This window comes from Triturus cristatus, chromosome 3_1, assembly GCF_964204655.1.
Source record: "Triturus cristatus chromosome 3_1, aTriCri1.1, whole genome shotgun sequence".
Taxonomy (NCBI): domain Eukaryota; kingdom Metazoa; phylum Chordata; class Amphibia; order Caudata; family Salamandridae; genus Triturus; species Triturus cristatus.
Genome location: NC_140583.1, coordinates 400,261,436 through 400,283,803, shown reverse-complemented (window position 1 = coordinate 400,283,803; position 22,368 = coordinate 400,261,436). Strand labels below are relative to the sequence as shown.

The 22,368-nt window shown below is 43.5% G+C and overlaps 1 protein-coding gene across 2 annotated transcripts in view; it reads right to left on the bottom strand.

Moving 5' to 3' along the window:
- Positions 1–22,368, bottom strand: part of AP4E1 (adaptor related protein complex 4 subunit epsilon 1) — a 417,135-nt gene that overhangs the window by 105,729 nt on the left and 289,038 nt on the right. For both annotated transcript variants that reach the window (XM_085644188.1, XM_085644189.1), the window contains exons 16-17: positions 19,778–19,913; positions 10,800–11,055 (exon numbers count right to left, since the gene is read on the bottom strand). In XM_085644188.1, the coding sequence (XP_085500314.1) occupies positions 10,800–11,055; positions 19,778–19,913 (392 nt within the window). The remainder of the gene's footprint in view (positions 1–10,799; positions 11,056–19,777; positions 19,914–22,368) is intronic.

Genomic DNA, 22,368 nt, shown 5'->3' with positions numbered 1-22,368 from the left:
ATGCAAGACCAGTAGCCCACAAGGGTAGGCCCATACCACACATGATGCAAACACCCCTCCGAGCAGAGTTAGACAAACTTTTGTCTCAAGGGGTCATTGAGCCCATAGAAAACTCGCAGTGATTGGCCCCCATTGTCCTTATGACTAAGGCGGCCAGCAAAGAGATCAGGTTATGTGTGGACCTGAGGGACCTTAACAGTAACATATGGGTGGATAGGCATCCCTTGCCACGCATACACGAGGTCCTCACCTTAATCAAAGACGCGATCTGTTTCAGTGTGTTAGAACTATCGTCCGCCTACCACCAAGTAGAGCTACACTCGGACTCTCGCCACTTAACCTGCTTCATAACCCCGCTGGGAGTGTTCCAGTACAGGCGCATGCCTTTTGGGTTGGCCTCAGCAGCTGCTGCCTTCCAGAGATCATGCAACACGTACTAAGGGACATTCAGGGTACCATGTGCTTCCAGGACGACATCCTCATTCATGAAAAAAACCTGGAGGAACACAATACCATTTTGAGAGAAGTACTGACCAAGCTGGAGACGGCAGGATTAACCTTAAAAAGGGACAAATGTCGCATTGGGGTAGGATCGGTGTAGTACCTAGGCCACACCATTTCCCAAGATGGAATTTAACCAAAGATTGACCTAGTAGAAGCCATTCAGGGGACAGCCGCTCTGGGGTGTGTTGAAGACTTAAAGTTGTTCCTGAGGCTATCGGAATACTACGCTAAGAAATTAAGCAAGTATTGTGGAACCACTGAGAGCTTTACTTAAAGCAAGGACCCCTTTTGTATGGAGTGAAGATTGCCAAGCAGTGTTCTTCATGGTGAAGGAGAGCATTCCCTCCGCCCCATCGTTGGCCAGATTTGACCCTACCAAGACCACTGTCCTGTACACGGATGCGAGTAATAAAGTGTTGGGTGCCAGTCTCACCCAGAACCGCCAACGGACAGGAACAAGTGGTGGCGTTTGCTTCTCGTGCCCTTAACAGGGCAGAAACAAATTACTCCATTGCCGAAAAGGAAGCGCTTGCATGTGCATGGGCCATAAAACATTTCCGCTTCTTTCTGTGGGGCATTCCCTTCACTGTGAAAACCGACCACAAACCCCTCATGTATGCATTCACAACTAAGGGGTCTGAGAAGACCACACCCAGAATAGCAAGATGGATTTTGGGGCTGGAAGGGTACAATTTCGAAATAAAGTATATGCCAGGTTCAAAAAATGTGGTGGCGGATTTCCTCCCTCGCTCACCCATCGATGTTGATGACAGTACATCTCATGTGGAATCCGATGATGTAATTCTTAAAGTAACGTGCCTAAAAAAAGAAGAATTGCAAGAGTGTGTACGCAATGATGAGGATATTAAGGTCCTCAGAGACTTTATTGTCAAAGGGTGGCCCGATGAGAAATGTAAAGTTGCCACTCCATTGAGAGCATTCTGGGATGTAAAACTGGAATTAAACATCCAAGAAGGGATGGTTTGCAGGGGAGAGAAAATGGTCCCGCCTGTAGCACTTAGACAGAAAATTGGGGACCTAGCCCATATCGGTCATCTGGGGCGTAGCCTAACTAAAAACAAAATAAGACTGGACTATTGGTGGCCGGGGATGGATACCATGGCGGAGCAGACGGTAAGGGACTCTCTCGAGTGTAGACGCTCAGACAAGATACAACAGACAAGGAAACCACCCCTGTCATCGTGCCAGATAAACCATGGTCCAAACTAGCACTGGACATAATCGGTCATCTTAACCTGAAGCCCTTGAAGGAACGATTTTTGTTGGTCATGGTGGACTACCACACTAGGTGGGTCGTCTACAAGAGCGTACACCAGATTGACACAAAAGTAAGGATGCAATTTCTGAAGAACGCCGTCTTTGAGGAGGGGATCCCGGATATTTTAGTAACAGATAATGGGGTGCACTTCACCTCAGAGAACATGTCTGAGTTCCTATCTGAAAAGGGGATCACCCACCACAAGTTCGGCCATATATTGTCCCCGGGCCATCGTATGGTAAAAGAATGCCTACAGCATGCGGAGATATTAGGCATCTTGGCAGAGGCCACTTTGCAAGACACACTTTGGGCCTATCGCACAACCCCTAACCTGGTCACAGGGGTGTCCCCATTCAGTTCGCTGAAGGGTAGGGTTCCCAAAACGAGACTCTCCCCTCCCCTAAGAAGACAGAACACCTACGATGTTAATCGTGACGAGATTAGAGAACGTGTTGCCAGTCATCAAGCCAAGTACAAGGCCAGATATGACGCAACTAGACACGTGAAGTCTAGCACGCTCAAAAAAAGGGATTGGGTCCGGGTAGATCTTTCTAAACAACGCAGAGATTATTGTTTCACTTAGTTCTCATACTGTTGGTAATGTAATGTACCTAGGTGGGAGTTCCTCTGGACTTCTGCTTGTATTGCTATGTATCCTTAAAGTAGCCTTGTTTTCACCTGGTACCCCTTTCCTTTTCTCGTTCCCTTTCCTTTCCCCGTGCAAGGAGATGTGTTGTAATCCTCACTTGGAACGCCCCGCCACCCCCCGGCCTCCTTCCCCTTGGTACATGCCAGGCAAGAAGAGGGAACATTCTACAGCTGACTCCAGCTGACTGGAACCTGTGATGGTGTAGAGATATAATAAAGAAGACTCTGCACATCTCCTTGTACGTCTCGTCTTTGCAACAGTACCCCTTTCGACAATCTGAAGAACCCACGTTATTGACCTCCAGTGGTACAGGTGATGGTGTATCCTGCAGCCTACTGGTCACCCATGATGGTCAGAGGGGAAACTGAAGAGGCTTGGAGGCTGCGGCTGCCCAGGAAGGGGTGTTGGGGAGGGATGGACTGGGCCAACATCTAGCTGCCTGACCCACGGTGTCTGTAGATGCCGTGTCCTTGACTACGTAGAAGCTTGAAAGTGTGTGGGTCATGGTGGCTGGGCAGATAGAGATGGGGCTGGAAGGCAGACTGGAGTTGACAGGGGGCCATAGAAAGGCCCAAGGACCTGGCTTTAGCTCTGCTGTCCTTAAAGCGCTCCACAGCGGAGTCCACCTTGCCTCAGCATAGATGGGAGCAATCAAAGGGCATGTCCACAAGTGAAGCTTGGACATCACCTGAAAAGCTAGTTGTCCTAAACGAGGCGGAGCGCCGTAAGCCACTGATGAAGTATTCACTCTGACCAGCGAGGGCTTGGACCAGGCCCTGAGCACGACAGTCGTAAGGGATTCGTTAAATGGGAGAAGCAGTTCAAAGCACAGATATTTTTCTTTCACACACAAAAAATGTTTGTCACTTAGAAAATTTTTGGGAGGAAAACCATAACATGGGTTCTATGGGAGAAAAGAAGGTTATCGGTTTGCAGGTAAGTAAATGACCTGCAAGAATAGCTTATCAGGGGTTGCTTGCGAGCAGGCCGCTTGGTTGTGGAAGCACAGTTCTTGGGGTTAAGATCAGAACTGCAGGGGCCAAGAAACAGCACAAGAGCTGCACCACTAGCTGCACGGAGGTGCCCAGATGCAGAGTGCCAATAAGACGTTGGGAGCCCTGTGGTTTTCAATGGAGATCTCCGGTTTGGAATAAAAGCTGCAGGCTCGGGCAAGGAGGTTTCTTGAAGGTAACACCGGCAGGAGAGGTAAGTTGGGTTCTTGAGGGATGCCTGGACACCGCTGGTTGGGCAACCCAAGGCTGTGGGGAGTCAGGTGCAGGGGTGTCTTGAGGTATTGGATCTTATTAGCAGCTGCGGTTGTGGTGAGCCCTCAGGTTGAGGCTGCAGGCGTCAGTCTGAAGCTCGAGGTAGGTCAGAGACCACCAGATCCCAGGTCAGGATCACTGGGGAGACCTTAAGGTGTTGGGCCACTCGAACTTGGGCCATGGGCGTTGGGTGCCGAACCGCAGAGCCGCCTGGATCTGGGTTCTGTGTTGGAGTCTTTGGTAGAGCAAATCAAGCGCTCATGGAGACAGAGTCTTTTAGATGAAGGCAGGGTAGGTAGGTCCCACAGGTTCTGGATTGGCTGCTGGACATGCTGGAGTTTCGCTGTGTGTTACAGCAAACAAATGATGGACGGAATGCTGACAATGCAAACATTCTCCGCAGTCAAAAGATCTGGGTTAAATCCATCGTTCTTTTGCCCACTACGCCACCCCAGTTTGGACCCAGCCATATGCAAATCAGTCTTGACCCTGTGCCTCATGGGAACAGTCCAGACAGAACTGCCAGGCCAGGTCCTTCCTGGACCGGAAACACGCATCCTGGGACCGGTTTCAGGGTATGCTGTGAGTGGGTCAGAATCGGGACAGGCCGTTAGGGCTGGGGCCAAAGAAGATGTTGTCCTCTTCTTCCTGGGTCAGCACAGCTCTTCGGTCTGCTTTCCTCCTTCCTCAAATCTGAGGAGTCAAGGCTCAGTGTCACCCCTGAATACTAAATTTAGGGTTGTTACGGGGGTGGGCAGGTTGGGACCAATAGGTCCCTTCCTTGGGGTGAGTACACCCCCTATAATGCCACCCTCCGGTGGGAGAGGGGGCATGAGCCTCTCTCTATAATTGGCTGTGTCCCTCATCTTAAATCCAGGCCAGAAATTGCTTTTCTGCTCAGTTCATTGGTTAAGATTACTTCATGGAATCTTTATGCAAAAACACACACAATGTTACCATTAATGTAGGCATCTCTTTCAATAAGTGTTTGGGGGTACAAAAAGTATTTAGGGATCCATTGCATAGGCATTCAATTGTATTAATATTAACAAAGATTCAATGATGGAGAAATGCATGAGGTCATAAGTGTCATATGTGTTTTGGTGACCGATGAACAATATGTATCAATTAGTAAGGAGCTTTTCATCGCAAATGAATGATAATGAGCTTGTAAACGTAAGTGGGGGGGAAAGGGCCTAAAATACTACTGCCAATTCAAGTGGCTCTACAGTACCAGCAAATAAAGACATTGCAATTTATAATTCTGAAGAAGCAACAAATTGAGAATAAGGATCAGAGTTACTATGCTATGTTAACTAAATGCACACACACAAGACTACAATTGTGGGCTTAAAAAGATGAGATGGAATGTTCTAGAGTTAGAACCCAAACATCTTTGGGTGGGGACAGCCAAACTGTCTTTGTTGACTTGCATCTCTCCAGCCTGGTAATTATAATTAAGGCTCCCTGTTTTCCATTTTTACAGATTTTTTTACAGATAAATACAGACAGAAAACAATGTGTGTTCTGTCTGCATTTAATTTTAAAAGTGGATGAATACAGAAAATGTGCTTCTTTTAAGTGACTCCCCGTGCTCTCTTTCATGAATTATAGGCCAGCAGCTGAGCGGAAAATTAAAAAACAGGAGGAAATTTCTTTAAATAATGGCATATATCAACATACATTTAATGTATAATGCTAGTATTTAGTGGATTTATTGTTACGTGATATTTGGTAGCTTAATTAGCCAAAACACGACAGACATCAAAGTATGAGTGCGCGTTGATCAGTTAACTAAATATGGAAACGTACAGTTTTACAACTTCATTTATATGTAAAATACAAAATAAATATGGATAAATGCAGATAAAATGGCCCAAAAATAAATATTGAAAAATACAAACGGAAATGTTGAAAAGAAAAAAAAAAAAAACATAAAACCGAGAGCCCTAATTACAATATTTTGTGAACTTTAATTTGTAACTGTATTTTTTTTTTAAAACTTCTACATCAATTATTTACCCTGAATTGTACTTGGTAGGAAATTCAAAACGTGGCACTCACACCAAGAGTATAGTCCTGCTTGAATTTTCTTGAACTGTGGCAAATGAATAGTGAGAACAGCAGAGCATAGCCCCACTCAGGGAGGCAGTGATGGATCATGCAGAAGCCACTCCAATTGCTCCATCTGATAGGTACCATCAGTGTACCTCCTGAATTACCGAATCTATCTCCTAATAAGACACTGGGGGTAGAAGTTAATTAAAATATGCAGATGAATCAACTGACATACTTAGCAGATGATGTCAATAGACAAAAAATGACAGCAAGAATGCACTACCATTTCTTTCTCCGACAGAAATAAACACTATAATTTGGCTTGCCAGGGCCTCCCTGCCATTGCACGTAGATGGCCTAGTTACAGTGGATGTTGTGATAGTGACCAAAAAACACAACAGGACACTGCTGGTCTTCTCTGGTCACTCACCCATTAAGTCCTTTCCTTCATATCTAACAGGACTCACTCTGACACATGACGGACAAAACAGGGATCGATGGCTATCCAGCAGTACAACGTCAATACATGCCACTGGAATTGAACACAAACTATGGCTTCTATCACTCTGCTAGTGAAAGACAGATTGGAAGCAGGGTGATTGATCTACGGCTTCAACAGAGGTGGCAAAGCATTCTAAGAGGATAGCCACCAATGCCATCTCAAGTACAGAAGGCACCTCGCTCACATCAAACAAGATATTACTAATCATGGTTACTGCTGGTGCATCACTTTACACTAGAATCTTCAAGAAGCGGCATGATACAAGTGATAATATGAATGTGCTAAGTAAACTAAAAAGCAGGTAATTTGATCCTCTGTGATCTTGTACCAGACCCCTATTTGTCAATCTGACTTTGTCAGGATCACCATTTAAAGGTACTTTTCAGCTTTACTGACCAGAATGGTTCTCTCAATAACACAAATTTCCTCATAGAAAAACATTTCTGCTGGAGGAGAGGGCAGGAGGATCTCCTTCCAACATGCCATGGTAGTAAGTACTTAAAGAGGGCTAATGAATTACTATTTATACAAAATAATGAAGAGGCAACTTGAAAAGTAAATTCATGAAATTAAGCTCCCCCGAGTCAAATGCTGCAATCTTCAGTAAAGTAATAGTCTTTCAACAGTCCAATGTTTGTGAGAGGAAAGTCAAAATTAATGTCCATAAATTAAATATTATGAATTCTCTTAAGTACTGAACATGATCGATATCAGCTCTCATCATCTTCTGCTTTGCTCTTAGGTTACTCATTACTCTATCTGAAGGGTGCATATCAATACCAGCAGTATTTTGTGGTTATTTAACTTGATGCATTCTTTTTCACTTTGCAAATGTATAACCATATATCAAGGTAATTAATTCATTTTTTATTGGCATTTTATAATCATACAAATTAAACAAAGCAGAAAAAAATGGAGTTACTTCCACCCCTTTTGCAAGGCACAATGTCATCATTAGTAAATGCATCGGCACTATATGACTTGACCGTATATCATATCTGCCCAAATGGCCTACTTCGTCTTTGTATTTAAAGCAGGATCCGCATCTGCCGCTTACACCGACTGTTTGGTGGATATGAACGGATATTGCAGAAACTGGAGGCAATCATATATAGATAGCTATACCTATCTATAAAATCTGAAAGGAATCTTTGTTTTTGTAGCAAAAAACCACACTCAAGGCAATATGTAGCACCGGTAGATTTCAGGAATTCATAGAGTGAGCTTATTTTGTGTTAACCAATGGTCTGATTATTTGCGGTCATTATTCCAATAGGAGTCATGTTTGATTAAATATTTCACTGTTTACAAACAGCATCCCGTATTACATAAGTAAACATAATAGAGATCAGATAGCTGTATGGTGCATGGAAATTATTTTGGGGATATGCAGTACAAATCTACTCTGTGAGGCACAAACGTTTGTTTGCTTGCAGTTATTATTATTTTGAATGTTTTCCTGTTCATAAATTGTGTTTTGCTTGGCACAACAATACATAATCGCAAATTAGATCACTGTACCCATTTTATGGGGTCAAATATGATTGACTAGGAATGACACCAAGTGCAAATGTTAAAAACCATGTTTATAGCATAAAGGTGCATCCAGTATATTTTTGGTGTATGCTATGTATACCTATTCTTCTCCCAATGTGTAAAAAAGTATTTTAAATAAATTAAGGTAATGGTGCTGCTATTTAAATACCACCACCATTCCTTTGGACAATCCTTTTCCACGTAAATAGCTTGTTGGAGACTCAATCAATTATAAATGTCTGAAAATATAAATGGCAGGAACGAGGTCCTCAACAGACATCATTCTTATGCCGATATAGCCATGGGTCGCTAAAAACCTAGGTGGGTACATATTTCAAACAACTTCATAAATTCCTGTGTACAAACTGTCTGTTCTTTTTTCATCAGAATACAAGGTTTGTGTCTGAAGTTACTGGGAATTGAAAATTGATGGAGACTTGGTGTAGGAACACTGCTCGAATGCTGTGGATATTATTGAGAAAGTTGTCAGAACTTCAATTGCTACCCAAATAATATTAATTGGTAGGCACCTTCCACTTATGTCAATATGAATATTTCATTACTTTAATAAAGTATGTTTTTTAAATTCATTGTTCTGCGTTCCTCTAGTGTAGTGTACTCTACTTTCGACACCTATTATTATCATCAAATGATATAGAATGAACGGAACAACAAGTTAATACAGACAGTAAGCAATCGTTGAGCATAAAGAAAAACTAGAGACAGCAAGTACAGTAATGTTCAACTAAGAGAAAAATAATATTAGTAATGTACTAAATTACCGATGCTGGCCTAAATGTTTTACTAGGTTCTGAGCAAGTTCCTTGAATGGCGGTAAACTTCTATGGATGACTATACTGATGATGTGTTTATTAAGAAATATTCATGCTCTTTAGGCGTGGCTACTTCAGTTTGAGGAACATTTAGATCCAGTTTTAATTTGTAAATATGTAAATGTTTTTAATCATTTTTGCCTTTAATAGTTTATATATATGCATTTACAAAAACTTGTATCACTTGTGTATTATTGTTTTAAGAGACTTTTGGGAAGTTCCATGTATAAAGAAACAAACTCGTTGGTTATGATGTATGTTCTGAAGATATATTACTGAGAAAATAAAGAAGATTTTGCATAATCAAAGATGAACTTTGACTTTCCTTTCACAAACATAGGACTGTTGAAATAATATTAGGTTATTTAATATTGAAAATTGTGACCCAAGGCTTAATTTAATTTACTGACTTTTTTTTAGTTACCTCTCCATTATGTTGTATTCTGTGTGAGCCATGGACAGTAGCCTTGGGAGGTATGCAAAGATTAGCATTTTTGACTAAACAATATTACATTATGGAGGGGCTGGCTACCATTATAGCTGTCTGTCTGTACGGTTGAGCAACTATTACCCTCCTGCTTCAGCTTAGACCAAATGTTTTCGTGGACGCAGACATCAATTTAAGGCTGTTTGGGCTCTTCTGTATGCACTCTGATGATGTATGGCTAATCTTCGTTTTCACAACTTCCTCTCCAAAGAACTACACTTGATAAATCTCCCCTGGAGCTCTTCTGTAACAAATTGGTTTTTCTCCACTAGCAGGATTTTATGTCTGATGCTTGACATGGCGCACGAGAACATTAAAGAGACAATCCATCGAACTGAGTGGCGAAATCAAGTTTACAAAAAAAAGAAACATTTTACTTGCATTTTCAGTTAATCGATTTACTCATCTCAGAAAATAAATTACTATTTGTTTCACACTTGACACAGTGCTTTTTCTTTTATCCTCTACAGGGTTTTGTTATGGAAAAAAGCAGAGAATAACTGACAAAATGATGGTGACTCGAAGGACACCAGAAGCCAAATATCATGACTCTGTTGAATTGACTGGTCAAAAAATGATTCGACTGGAAGGTATGAACCCAGTTAGGGCACGCTGAATGTCAGGTACAGGCCAAACGAATCCATTGCAACATTAAGCTTGTAAGTCTTGTTTGTACAAACAGACCTATTCCACTACATTGGGGGTACTGATGTAGGCTGTGTCTGCAAAAACAGCTGCTACATCTGCAGATCCGAGGACTCAGATAGTCTGCACCTTGCAATAAGGCAGTGCCACTGCATCCTGAAGGGCAATACCCTAACTGATCAAATCATCTAATGACAGTAGAGGGGCACACATCAAGTGACTACACAGACTTAAGTCAAACTTACACCTTGGGGTAAGCCCCAAATGACAATTCTAGGACACCACTCAGAACTGTGTTTTATGAGGCGTCCATAATGGAGCATTGTCTGGTGTATAATGCCTGCTGAATATATGAGCCCTTACAGCCACACAATGGTTAGGTCAGGAAAGAGAGATGGTTGTTACTAGTGTCCTGTGAAAAAGAGGCTCCTAATCTTCTGCTTCCATGTGACAAGTCCTAAAACTGCTAAAGGAGGTAAATACAAAAGTTTTTCGTCCACCAATGAATTCAATTCTTTAAAGGCCTGCCTTCAAAGTAATCACAAAATGGCTGTACGGGCATGGGCTAAGGAAGCCACAAACATTTTAACCACTTACTGAAACATACAAATGCTGTGTAAACTGGCACACTGACAAGGCAGCAAAAGAACAACCAATACCTACTGAAAGGGATTAAACAGCTTGCAAGGATCAGTGTCCCAAGACTGGGCGCAGAAGCATTAGCATTGCATCAAACCAGCGATCTATGGCACAAATTCAAAACCCCAGGAATCTGACAGGCAGGAGAAAAATGCCCTGGTTGCAAACAAAACACCAAGATACACTAAGGCCAAGCTGAACCCAAGGGCAGCCTATGCTATTAGTCAAGGCCCAGGGCACATACAGACACAGTTTTGTGCTGTACTCCAATGACCTGCCTTACAGATGGCCTCTGAAGGAAGAGAGCTAAGATGTAAGATTTCACCATGTACACAATATAATATCTACTCTAGCAAATCATTCTCCTACTGAAGCAAGATCTTGCAAATAAAACAAACTTACCAGATTGACTGAAGTGTTGAATCCAAGTCCAATAAACAATGATGATGCTAGCTGTTGCTTTTCTTTTTCTTCTGGCGATACCAGATTAACCAACTGATCAGTGCAGGACAAAGAACGAGAAATGTCCTCTACCACTGAAGTACAGTTCAATGTGGATGTTTTGACTTCAGTAGGAGCCTCTAGTCTGCTTTCCTTTTTAAGAAGATATCCCTCTTTTCCCCAGACTTTTTTCACATCTGGTTTTCGATGATTTGGCCTAAAAAACAAAAAGTTTCAAATTGACGAGGCCTTGTTTTCATTAACATGGTTCCACCCAAATGTTCCTAACTAGGGTCAACATGTTTCCCCTCTCACAGACTTTGAAAATTCAATAATGTGCTAACACTTGAAAAGTGGCTGCACATACAACTGTGCTCATGTATAGTCCTCACCACTTCATACCTAATGGCTGTCCGTTTTTCTGCATTACAATATTAGCTGTAGGAATCACTAGATGCATTGTAGCAGCCAACAGCGCAGTGTTTAGACCACAGGTCTCCAAACCTTTCTGTAGTGAGAGCTACTTCTAATCAATGACAATCATAGTGAGCTACTGAAGGCCAAGCCACTCGCATGCCTTTTATTGAAAAGTTAAATACCTCAGTTTTTCACCTCTGTACCCTAACTGCATCATAGGTCATAATTGTAACTGAGCACTGATCATTATCAGGCTCTGCTATCTGCAACCTCATGATAACAATGCACAATTAACATAGCCTTCCCTTAACGTCAAAAGGAAAATGTGACCTTGTGCTTATTTAAAAAGGAACTTGTGGCCACGAGCTACTCTAAAGGTGTCTGGGAGCTACTGGTAGCTAGCAATACACTGGTTGGGGACACCTAGTTTAGAAAGTGAGAGGGAGTGAGATGTAAGAGGGCTGGGGTATGAAGATTTTCTGCATGTGGCTGGCTGGTAGTGCAGTAGATACCAAAAAGATGGACTTGTTTACTAAGCAGGATAGAGATAACTATTATGGAAATTAAGAGTTATTTTAGTTTGAGAATGTTTTGAGTGGAGACTATCTCAAACATCAACCACTTTCCCCCAGCATTTACGTCAGCATTGGTCACCATTTATATTTCAGAAAACAAAATGCAACATAATATAGCAAGACAGCTAATGAGTTGGATAATTAAAATTATGTTTTTTCACACTCCAGCTCCATTTTGACATCTCAGTTTTGTAGTAATAAACTAGCATTTTGCTAAGAAATTGGCTGGTGGGGAAGAGCATACTAACAAACTGTTATCATAGAGTTCCACAGCTGTTGGCTCATATTTTAGAACTTGTTCAATTTTGAGATAATATGTACATTACAAGAATTAGATGTAATTCTCTATAATTGTTCATCCATGGAAATACCAACTGAACAGGAAGGAATTATTCCTCGCAGGCCTATGGCTATCACTAATCCGGTGTGAATTTACACACTATTTGAATATCACGGAGTCTTTCCTTTACCCCAACCAAGAAGGAGCATGACTTGTTTGAGAATATCTGGCCTCAGGTTTAACTCGGAGTGCCAGTGGAATTTACAATTGCCTTTCAGGAGTGCACAACAACTTAACTTGCTGCAGTTAATTGTGTTATATTGTCATATGTTCTAAATAGTTGCAACGATGCAGTGTGAAGAAAGGTGCTGGTCACCAACAGAGGCATATACACTTTGGATGTTTGTTGTCGCAGGTCTTTTCTCATGCTGCTGATATCAGAATGATGCAGAGGTGAAATAAAACTCCCAGCTTTATGACTCGGTCACTGTCATAGTGATGACATCTCAAGTGGTAAGAAAAAGTGCTTGAAGGAGGAAATATTTACTTCTGGTGCTGCAAGTGTCTGCTGATCTGGGTGCTGTGCCGGATATCGAGTCCTTCTTGCATATGCATAGAAAATTAAAGTCAATGTGTACATAGAAACAAATGAAGCAAGTTCCTCTCGAACTTAATATAACATTTAGTGACTGACGTACAAAGAGGAGCACCAAACAAAGACATTCTAAAGTATACCCACCAAGATCTGATTGCTGTAGGGACCACACAGTTTAGAACTCTGTGGCACTAACTGGCTGCGGTGCTACTTCACTGAATGCGAAGCATGAATTAGCTCAAGAATTCCCTCACTCATAGTGAGAAGACCTGTAAAGCCTGCTACTCAAGGAAAGCATGTCAAAGTTTGTCCACACATAGCTGCATGTAGAATCAATGCAAATGGAAGGATGCACAGGAACTTTTGGCCTAAATACAATGTGTTTTTCGTGTATGTCAAGTGACCACCCACACAGGAGTATCATTCCAAGACACTGAAAAGGTACAAGTCAGCATTAAGAAAATACATTGCCGGCAAAGTACATAAAAAACTGATCAAGTATTATTAGTAGAATCATATTCTAGTCTTCAAACAATTGCTGGACCTAACACCTTCGATTTCATTACAGATGTGAATTAAATATGTAATATTAAAAGAAAGGAAAATACGACTTGCATCTGTTCTTGACATGTAGAGCTGCAGATCCACACACTGAGCATAGATCGCCATCTGGTGTTGGGCCTGGATATGTGCACTTGTTATTGTCTTCGAAAAGTCTTTGGAAGTCACAGTATAGGTGACTCCTCCTTTGGATCATAGTGCACATGGGCATCGGCTCCATCCTCAGGTTGTTTTTTGCCAGCAGGGAAATGATGGAGTTTTGTGTTTTGTAAGAACGAGAAAAGAAGCCCATGTATGCTGGATCTAAATAAGATAATACTGGAACAGATAAAGGTAGCCGGGGAGGCGGGTGGGTGTGTGTGGATCTGCAGCTCTACATGCCAAGAACAGATGCATACTGGTAAGTAACATTTTCCGTTCGAGGCATATGAGCTGCAGATCACACACTGAGCATAGATTGTATAGCAGCACCCGCCTCTAGCAGCGACCACCAGTATCTGTTCCAGTAGTTTGAATTAGTGTTTTGAGTACAGCCTGCCCACACTAGCTTGTTGTTTTGTTTGCACATCTACACAATAGTGTTTTGTGAATGTGTGCAGTGTAGACCATGTGGCTGCTTTGCAGTTGTCATCTAGGGGAATGTTCCCTAAAAATACCATTGAAGGTCCTATCTTTCGGGTAGAGTGGGCTTTAGGAGGAACAGATAAGGTGCGTTTAGCTTTGTGATAGCAAATCTGTATGCATTTGACAATCCACCTTGCTATGCCAGATTTGGATATGGGGTTGCCCTTATGTGGTGGTGAGAAGGACACAAAAAGTTGTTTGGTCTTTCGAAAAGGTTTTGTTCTTTCAATGTAATAAAGCAGTGCTCTTAACATCTAGCGTGTCAAGAGCTCTTTCTGCAACTGTCTGTGGTTGCGAGAATACGAGCAACTCCACAGACTGGTTGAGGTGGAAGGGAGAAATAACTTTAGGGAGGAATTTTGGATTGGTTCTGAGAACAACTTTATTATGATGGAGTTTTAAGAACGGTCCTAGAATAGTTAGTGCGTGTAGCTCACTGACTCTTCTAAGCGAAGTAATGGCTACTAGGAAAGCAACTTTTCATGTTAGAAACTGTAGTTCGCATTTGTGCAGAGGTTCAAAAGGAGGACCCATTAGTCTTGTGAGGACAATATTTCATTCAAAAAGGTTCAGCACCGTTCAGGAATAGTCAATAAATATTCAAAGAAATGTTCAAGACGTCAGTTTCTTGAGAAGATTATTTTTCTTTATTGTGCAATCACATGGAAATGAAGAATCATAATCACATTGGACATGAAGGATCTTAGCCGACGCGTTTCGTCTCTTACAAGGAGACTTCTTCAGGGCTATCTATTGTGAGGACAATGTTTAAGTTCCGCACAGGGAAGGAGGGTACCCTGGGGGGAATTATTCTTTTGAGGCCTTCCATAAATGCTTTGATGGCAGGTATCCTGAAGAGTGATAAGTGTTGTCTATTTTGTAAATAGGCTGCTATGGCAGCGAGGTGTAATCTAATAGATGTATAGGCTAAGTTGCACCTTTGGAAATGTAGTAGGTAACCTATGATGTGTTGAATTGACACATCTAAAGGATTGATGGTGTTGTTGTGGCAATATATTACAAATCTTTTCCACTTGGCTGCATAGCAGGCTCTAGTGGTGGGGCGCCTAGATTCTCGGATAATGTTCATACAATCAGGGGGAAGGTTAAGGTAACCTAACTCTAAGACCTCAGGAGCCAGATCGCTAGGTTGAGCTATGCTGGGTCCGGGTGTCTGATCTCTCCATGGTTCTGGGTTAAGAGGCGTGGGAAGAGGTGTAGTTTTTGGTGCGGGACTAGAGACAGTTCCAGTAATGTGGTGTACCACGGTTGTCTGGCCCATGTTGGAGCAACTAGGATGAGGGTCAGTGAATGTTGCTGCAGTTTGCGCACTACCTGTGGGATGAGTGGGAGAGGCGGAAAAGCGTACGCAAATCTGCCTGACCAATTCATCCATATCGCATTGTCTTTGGACAATGGGTGTGGATATCTGGAGGCGAAGTTTGGGCATTTGGCGTTTTCGTGTGTGGCGAAGAGGTCTATCTGGCTGCCCCCACAATTGGAAAAAGGGTTGAAGAACTTGTGTATGAAGTTCCCACTCGTGAATCTGTTGCGTTTGATGACTTAACAGATCGGCGATGCTGTTCCGGACTCCTGGAACATGTTGGGCTAGGAGAAAAATATTTTGATGAATAGCCCATCTCCAAATGCTTTGCGCTAGTTGGGAGAGCTGTAGGGAATGTGTCCCGCCCTGTTTCTGTATGTAGTACACGGCTGTCATGTTGTCGGTGCGGACTAGGGCAGCTTTGCCTGATATTTGCTTTTGGAATGCTTTTAGGGCCAGAAAAATTGCTAGCCAGGTGATTGATGTGGAGTAACTTTTCTTGTGGAGTCCACATGCCCTGTATGGTGTGTTGTAATAGATGAGCTCCCCAGCCGGAGAGCGATGTGTCCGCTGTTAACACAATCTGTGGAACCGGCTCGAGGAATGGTCGCCCTATGGAAAGGTTTTTGGTGTTCCACCACTGCAGAGAGCGATAAGTGCGGCCGCCCACCAACACCAGATCTGTTAGCTGACCTTGAGCTTGGTTCCACTGACGTGCTAAGCACTCCTGCACAGGACGCATTTGGAGTCTTGCGTGAGGTACTATGAATATGCAAGAAGCCATCATCCCTATGAGCTGCATGAACACTCGAGCTGGAAGAGTGCGTTGCGGCTGAAATTTTGTTAGGAGTTTCTGCATGCTTGCTATCCTGGCCGGACTGGGGTATGCAAGTGCTTTTGAGGCGTCTATTGTGGCACCGAGGTACTGTTGTATGTGGGACGGTTGGAGATGAGACTTTGCATGGTTTACTGTGAACGCTAAGTCGTGGAGTAGCTGGATTGTTGCGCGAGTGTGACGTACACACCGATTGTATGAGTTGGCTTTTATGAGCCAATCGTCCAAATATGGGAAGATGTGAATAAGTTGTCTTCTGTGGTGAGCTGTAACAACCGCCAGACACTTGGTGAATACTCTGGGTGCTGTGGTGACTTCGAAAGGGAGTACCTTGAATTGGTAATGCTGGCCTTCCACTACAAACCTGAGATATTTTCTGTGAGAGGTGTGAATGGGACAATGAAAGTAGGCGTCCTTGAGATCTAGAGTGGCAAGGAAGTCGCCTTGGGACAGGAGTGGAAGGACTTGTTGAAGCGTGACCATGTGAAAGTGGTCTGAGTGTATGTAGAGATTTAGGGGTCTGAGGTCTAGGATAGGTCTCAGAGATCCGTCCTTCTTTGGGATGAGGAAATACAGGGAGTAGACTCCTATGTTTTGATGATGCAGGGGGACTGATTCTATTGAATGTTTTTGTAGGAGGGAGATTACCTCCTGCTTTAGCAGTGATAAATGTTCTAATGACATTGGTTGCTGTCTGGGTGGGATGGTTGGGGGAGTAGAGGTGAGTTCCAGACAGTAACCTGCTTGAATGATTTGCCTCTCCCACCTGTCTGTGGTGATGGTGTTCCAGACAGGAAGGAACTGTAGTAATCTTCCCCGACAGGTGTAGGATGGTCCGGGGGGAGCGGAGAGAAGTCATTGGGTAAGGGTGGAGGCAGAGCGGGTGTTGTTAGTTTTGCCTCTATCTTTGTTACTATTGCCTCTGTAGCCTCCTCTCTGATAACTCTTGGTGAATGTGGTTTGGGTGGGAGTCTTGTAAGACGTGGAGGGGTTGTCTGAGGAATAGCCTCTGGAGTTGCCTCTATAAGAGGAGCGATGAAAGGAGCGTCTGGGAGCTTGCGATTGCAAGGCTCCCATTAATTAAGCCGTGTCAGTGTCTTTTTTCATCTTCTCGAGAGATGAATCCACGGTAGGTCCGAACAAGTGTTCCTGGTCAAATGGCTGATTGAGTACGGAAGTTAGTACTTCAGGTTTAAAACCGGAAGTGCGTAGCCAAGCGTCTCTACGCAGGAGGACACTTGTGTTTATGGCTCGGGAGGCGGTGTCTGCCACGTCTAGAGCGCAGCTAATGGAGGTGTTAGTGATGAGCTTACCCTCTTGTATGAGGTCGTTAGCCCTGTTTTTATATTTGTCAAGCAGGTGTTGCAATAGGGTCTCTAGCAGGTCGTAGTGTGCCCTATCATACCTAGCTAACAAGGCTTGAGTGTTGGCGATACGCCATATGTTAGCTGCTTGAGACGCTGTGCGTTTACCGGAAGCGTCCAAGAGTTCGGATTCTTTGTTGGGAGGTGGAGTATCCCCTGACGTTTGAGAGTTAGCCCTTTTCCTGGCGTTGGAGACTACTAACGAATCCAACGGAATGTGTCCTTTAATGTATGCTGGGTCTGCTGGGGCGGCTTTATATTTCTTTTCTATCCTTGGGTTGATAACCCTAGCTCTAACGGGGTCTTTAAACACTTCAGGTGCATGTTTAATTACCCCTTTCAGCATGGGTAGAGTGGAGGTGGTATTTGTGAGATGTCAAAAGTATCCATTAAAAAATCCTGATCCACGGGGTCTGTGTGCAAGTCAACCCCGTGGAACTGTGCAGCTCTGTGAACAAGCTGGTTGAAGCCCATGGTATCCTCTGGAGGGGAAGGTCTAGAGAGATAGATGTCATCCTGTGGCACGTTAGGGACATCTGGTGTATTGTAATCGTCCCATGGGTCTGGGGTATGAGGTGGACTAGGATCCCCTAGTGGCTCATCATCTGCACCATCCCCTGTCTACTGGTGGAGGAGATGGTGTAGGAGAGTGGTATGGTGGAGGAGGAGGTGGAGAAGGGATCCTGACAGGAGATGTAGCAATGTCCCTCTTTTTAGTTGCTGGAGCCGGTGTAGGTGAGTCCAGTGGTCTCTTTTTAGAACTGAGAATCAGTTGACCAGTCTTTGGATCTTAAGAGTTTTTTGGGTGGAATCTGGTTTAAAAAGCTTTTCTGTGGGAGGCATGTCCTTCGGTGCCAATGTTTTTGGTTCCGAATGCTTGCGCGGCACCGACTGTAGAGCGGTTTTGTGCTCTTTGGGCTTGGAACCGCGAGGTTTTGAGGTGTCTGTAGGGGCCTGCGGAACCGGTTGTTTTTTTGGTTCCGAATACTTTTTCGGCTCTGAAGTTTGAGAGTCTGTAGTCTTCGGTAGCGGCTTTTTGTTCGGTTCCGATGGTGTTCTTGGAGTCAAGGGATTGGAGCCAGTAGGTTTGGGTGCCGAGTGATCGATGCAGAGGCAGTAGTGGGCACTGAGGAAGAGTGTTGTGTCTTCTTTTTCCGGTGCCGGGGTCTGAGTTTCGGTACCGACAGCAGGCTGATTCGATCCAGAGTGCTCTAAAGCTTTGTTGTTGGCTTCTTGGCCGGGCCCAGGGGCGGGGCTTGAGAAGTACTTTCTCGGTGTGCACCTGGGCCCGAAGGTGTGATCGAAGCCTTTTTCGGTGGTGGGGGGAGGGAGTCAGGGTCGGCGGCAGTACTTACGACCCGTTGCCCAGGAGTGATGTCTTCGATGCCGGAATCTGCTTTGGAGGCGCTGACTAGGCCTTCGACCCGCTCCTGTTCTGGTACATCGACGCCCTCTTGGAAGATGTCATCGGGAATGGAAGTCGACGAGCGAGCCATTCTTCTTCGAGCTCAAAGATCCCGAATGGTCTTTTTGGAGCAGAAAGAGGCACAAGCTGGACAGTCTTTGGCCTCGTGCTCCGGCAAAAAGCAGAGGTTACACACCTCATGCATATCTGTGTGGGAATTTCGACCCACATTGAGGACACTTCTTGAATGGAGTCCTTTCCATGAGCCAGATGTAGAGGCCCAGGTAGGCCCGAATGCCTTAGTCGACAACCGGAATCGAGGACTTCGAAGTTGGTGAGATGCGCGAGGATCGGAATCGCGATCGAAAACAATACCGTAGAAAAAGGTGAAGGATTGTGTGTTTAAAGTGGGATCAGTAACGGTACCGGGCTAGAGCGCAATAAACACATCCGATGGCGGAAAAAAACAATCTGAGGATGGAGCCGATGCCCATGCGCACTATGATCCAAAGGAGGAGCCACCTATCCCGTGACTTCCAAAGACTTTTCCAAGACAAAAACAAGTGCACATATCCGGGCCTAAAACCAGATGGCGATCTATGCTCAGTGTGTGATCTGCAGCTCATATGCCTCGAACATTATATTTTTATTTATGAAGTTGCTATTTTTTCACTGATCTATGAAGGTTTGCGAAATTCTCTTAAGTTCAAGTTCGGCTGTTGTTCAACAATAAACTATAATGAGCAGAGCTTAGAAGCATGGATTGGTTACCTTCTCTGTAGAAACAGAATGAGTGCGGCCATCTTCACCCAACATACAATAAGGACTTTAACATCTTGGTTGCATCTGAAAGCTTTTCACTCATTTTCTGTGAATAATTTACAGACCACGTGAAGGCAATCTATGGCCAGAGTATAGTTATAATGTTACTTCAAACAACAAACTTAGAATAAACTTACTCCTTTAGTCCCATTTCAGCGCTATTGCCTGAGAGCTCCGAAGCCAAAGATATGCCTGTGGGAGACTGCCTACCAGTCACACCAGACAAAGGTACACTCGAAGGGAAGGACAGCTCGTAAGGTTCAAAGTTCAGGGCTGAAATAAAGAGGAGGATTATCATTCAAAAGGACGTACAAGGCTTTCCATACTGCAATTTTTCTCTAAAAATGTCTGCATCAAATTGCAAAGAGAGCCCAAATAATATCTACTCCCAGCAATTAACCATGAGTTCAAAGAGGATATGCGATAGTTGGTCTTTCACTGACAAAACCCTGATTTTGGGGTCAAATCCACTAGGCAACATGTGCTGTCTGTAATGAGACATACTATGAGCTTAACAAGAACAAACAGGGACTTGGAGTCTGTCCATACTCTCACTCTAATTTTCCTGCTACTTATTAGATAGTTTCCACCAATCTTGTGTTAGACCCTCCAGTCGCTTTACAATGTGTTTGACTGCCTGGTTCTCATGTACACTTTCAGGCAACTCCTTTTTTCTTTTGGAGAAAGCACTCCCTAAGAGTGCATGTGTTTTCCATCCCTCTATCTTACGTGATTCCCTAAATTTCATTTGTCTGTTGCTTCTTCTCCCCACCTCGCCCTGTGTTGCTTCTCTCCACCCACGCTATCCTCTCTCATTAGTTGCTTGTTTTCGCCACTCCCATACTCTCACCCGTTGCCTGCTCCCCCATGTACTTCTCCATTGAGAGCTCTACACTGCTCTCCCTTAGAGTCTAAACAGGTCTACCCTTGCTTCTGCTTCCCACCACACCCTCTCTGTTGATTTCCGCTTCCTGCACCTTCTTTCTTTTGACTGATGCTACTCCTCCCCACTCCCCCCCACTCCCCCCCCCCCCCCATCATGTTGCTTCTCACCACCTTCCCCAAACCCTAGTTCTCTGTGTTGCTGGCCACCACAGCGCTAAAATAAAAAAGAAATGCTTGCCTCATTTTATAGTCGTGTGTCTGTGTGTTTCAAGTGCCTGCAAAATGACATGACCATTGTGTCAGAGCTTTGTTTTATTTTCGTGGAAGCTGCACAGTATGACTAACAACCATTCTTAATGATAAAACCTATTGGCTTTACCAGTGATTGTTCACCAATGTAGTAGACACTCTGAACATGCTTAGAAACCGCCCCCACTTTGCCTTCTGGAATGTGCTGTTCCAGCAGGACATTTTGTCTCACATTTTGCATTTTTTTTTATGCCAAGTACAGTTGCAGCCAGCACATATCGTGGGGTGTGTCACTCATCAGTCAATCAATCAAATCAATCAATCAAATCAATCAAAATAAGTTGTATTCGATTTGTAAAGACGAAAAACCATAAAAGCACATACAATATGCAACACAACGGTTAAATACAATATCAATAAAAGCACATAAAAAAAAGACATAAAATATAATAAAAGCCAAATATCATTACTATATATACATATACAAACACTGGTAATACAGTCCATGTTTCCAGGGGGTATTTATGTAAGCCAGAAATCCTTACTAGATATACAAATGCAACGAATACAGTAGATATTACGAGGGAAGAGTCACAAAAGACCTCAAGCTTTCCTAAGCACAACTGTTCCAGTCTTATAGCAACGTTCACAAATCAAGCATGCTAAAAAAAAATTCCCCTGAGAGCATTTGTAGGAACACGAGGGCTGGTCTAACCTGGGAGAAATATGCCTTTTTCAAGATAAGCATGATGAACGCCTTCCTAGACATTTCATAAAAACTGCAAAACATGGTCAAATTGAGAGTATCCTTTGGGGACCTATTATATCACATTCACATGGTGACTGCCCCGAGGATGATCTGGCAAGAATTGCAGTAAGTCAAAACGAGTTAACAAGAAGCACTCAAGCCTACTTTTAACAAGTAGAATATATGTCTCGGTATCATCAGTCATTTAAAACCACAGCACCTTTAAAACAGGACACGATTATAAACCAATGAACAAAAAAATCAAAGACCACTTTTTCCACAGCCCTGATTTCAGGTGAATTCCTGGTTAAAAAAGTGCGCAGGATTGGTTTGTCTATGTATCGATTGCACTGCACTTCAAATCGGTGTTTTCCCTCTATTTCCGGTCTGGTCCTGCAAGCGAGGGAGTATGCTAGAAATATGAAAACAGTTATTCGTGAAAGTACAATGAATTACGTTATGTATCAGTGCGAACTGCTTCAGGGGGCGCAGCAGAGGCTGAAACCGAAGCTCTGGAGGCCACAAAAGAGCTCAAGATGCAACCGCGCTCCCAAGAAAAGTTTAAACCATCAACTCCAAGTTGCTTAATTGCAGAATACAAGGAAAAATGATGCTTCTATACAGGAGCAATAGCTCAATGCAATTTGTATTCTTTGTATCCGCAGATTGTACGGATGTGTCTACAGCACATAATTAGCACTGTGGGGTAATGCAATCGTAGCGCGTCTGTAATTATCTTCACATTTGCTTTTTTTAAGACTGAAATCAGACGTTGGGTCCCAGTTACAAAGGGCGGCTATGCACAGTGTTGTTTCATTGCACATTTTTTTCTCTGCATCCCCGAAC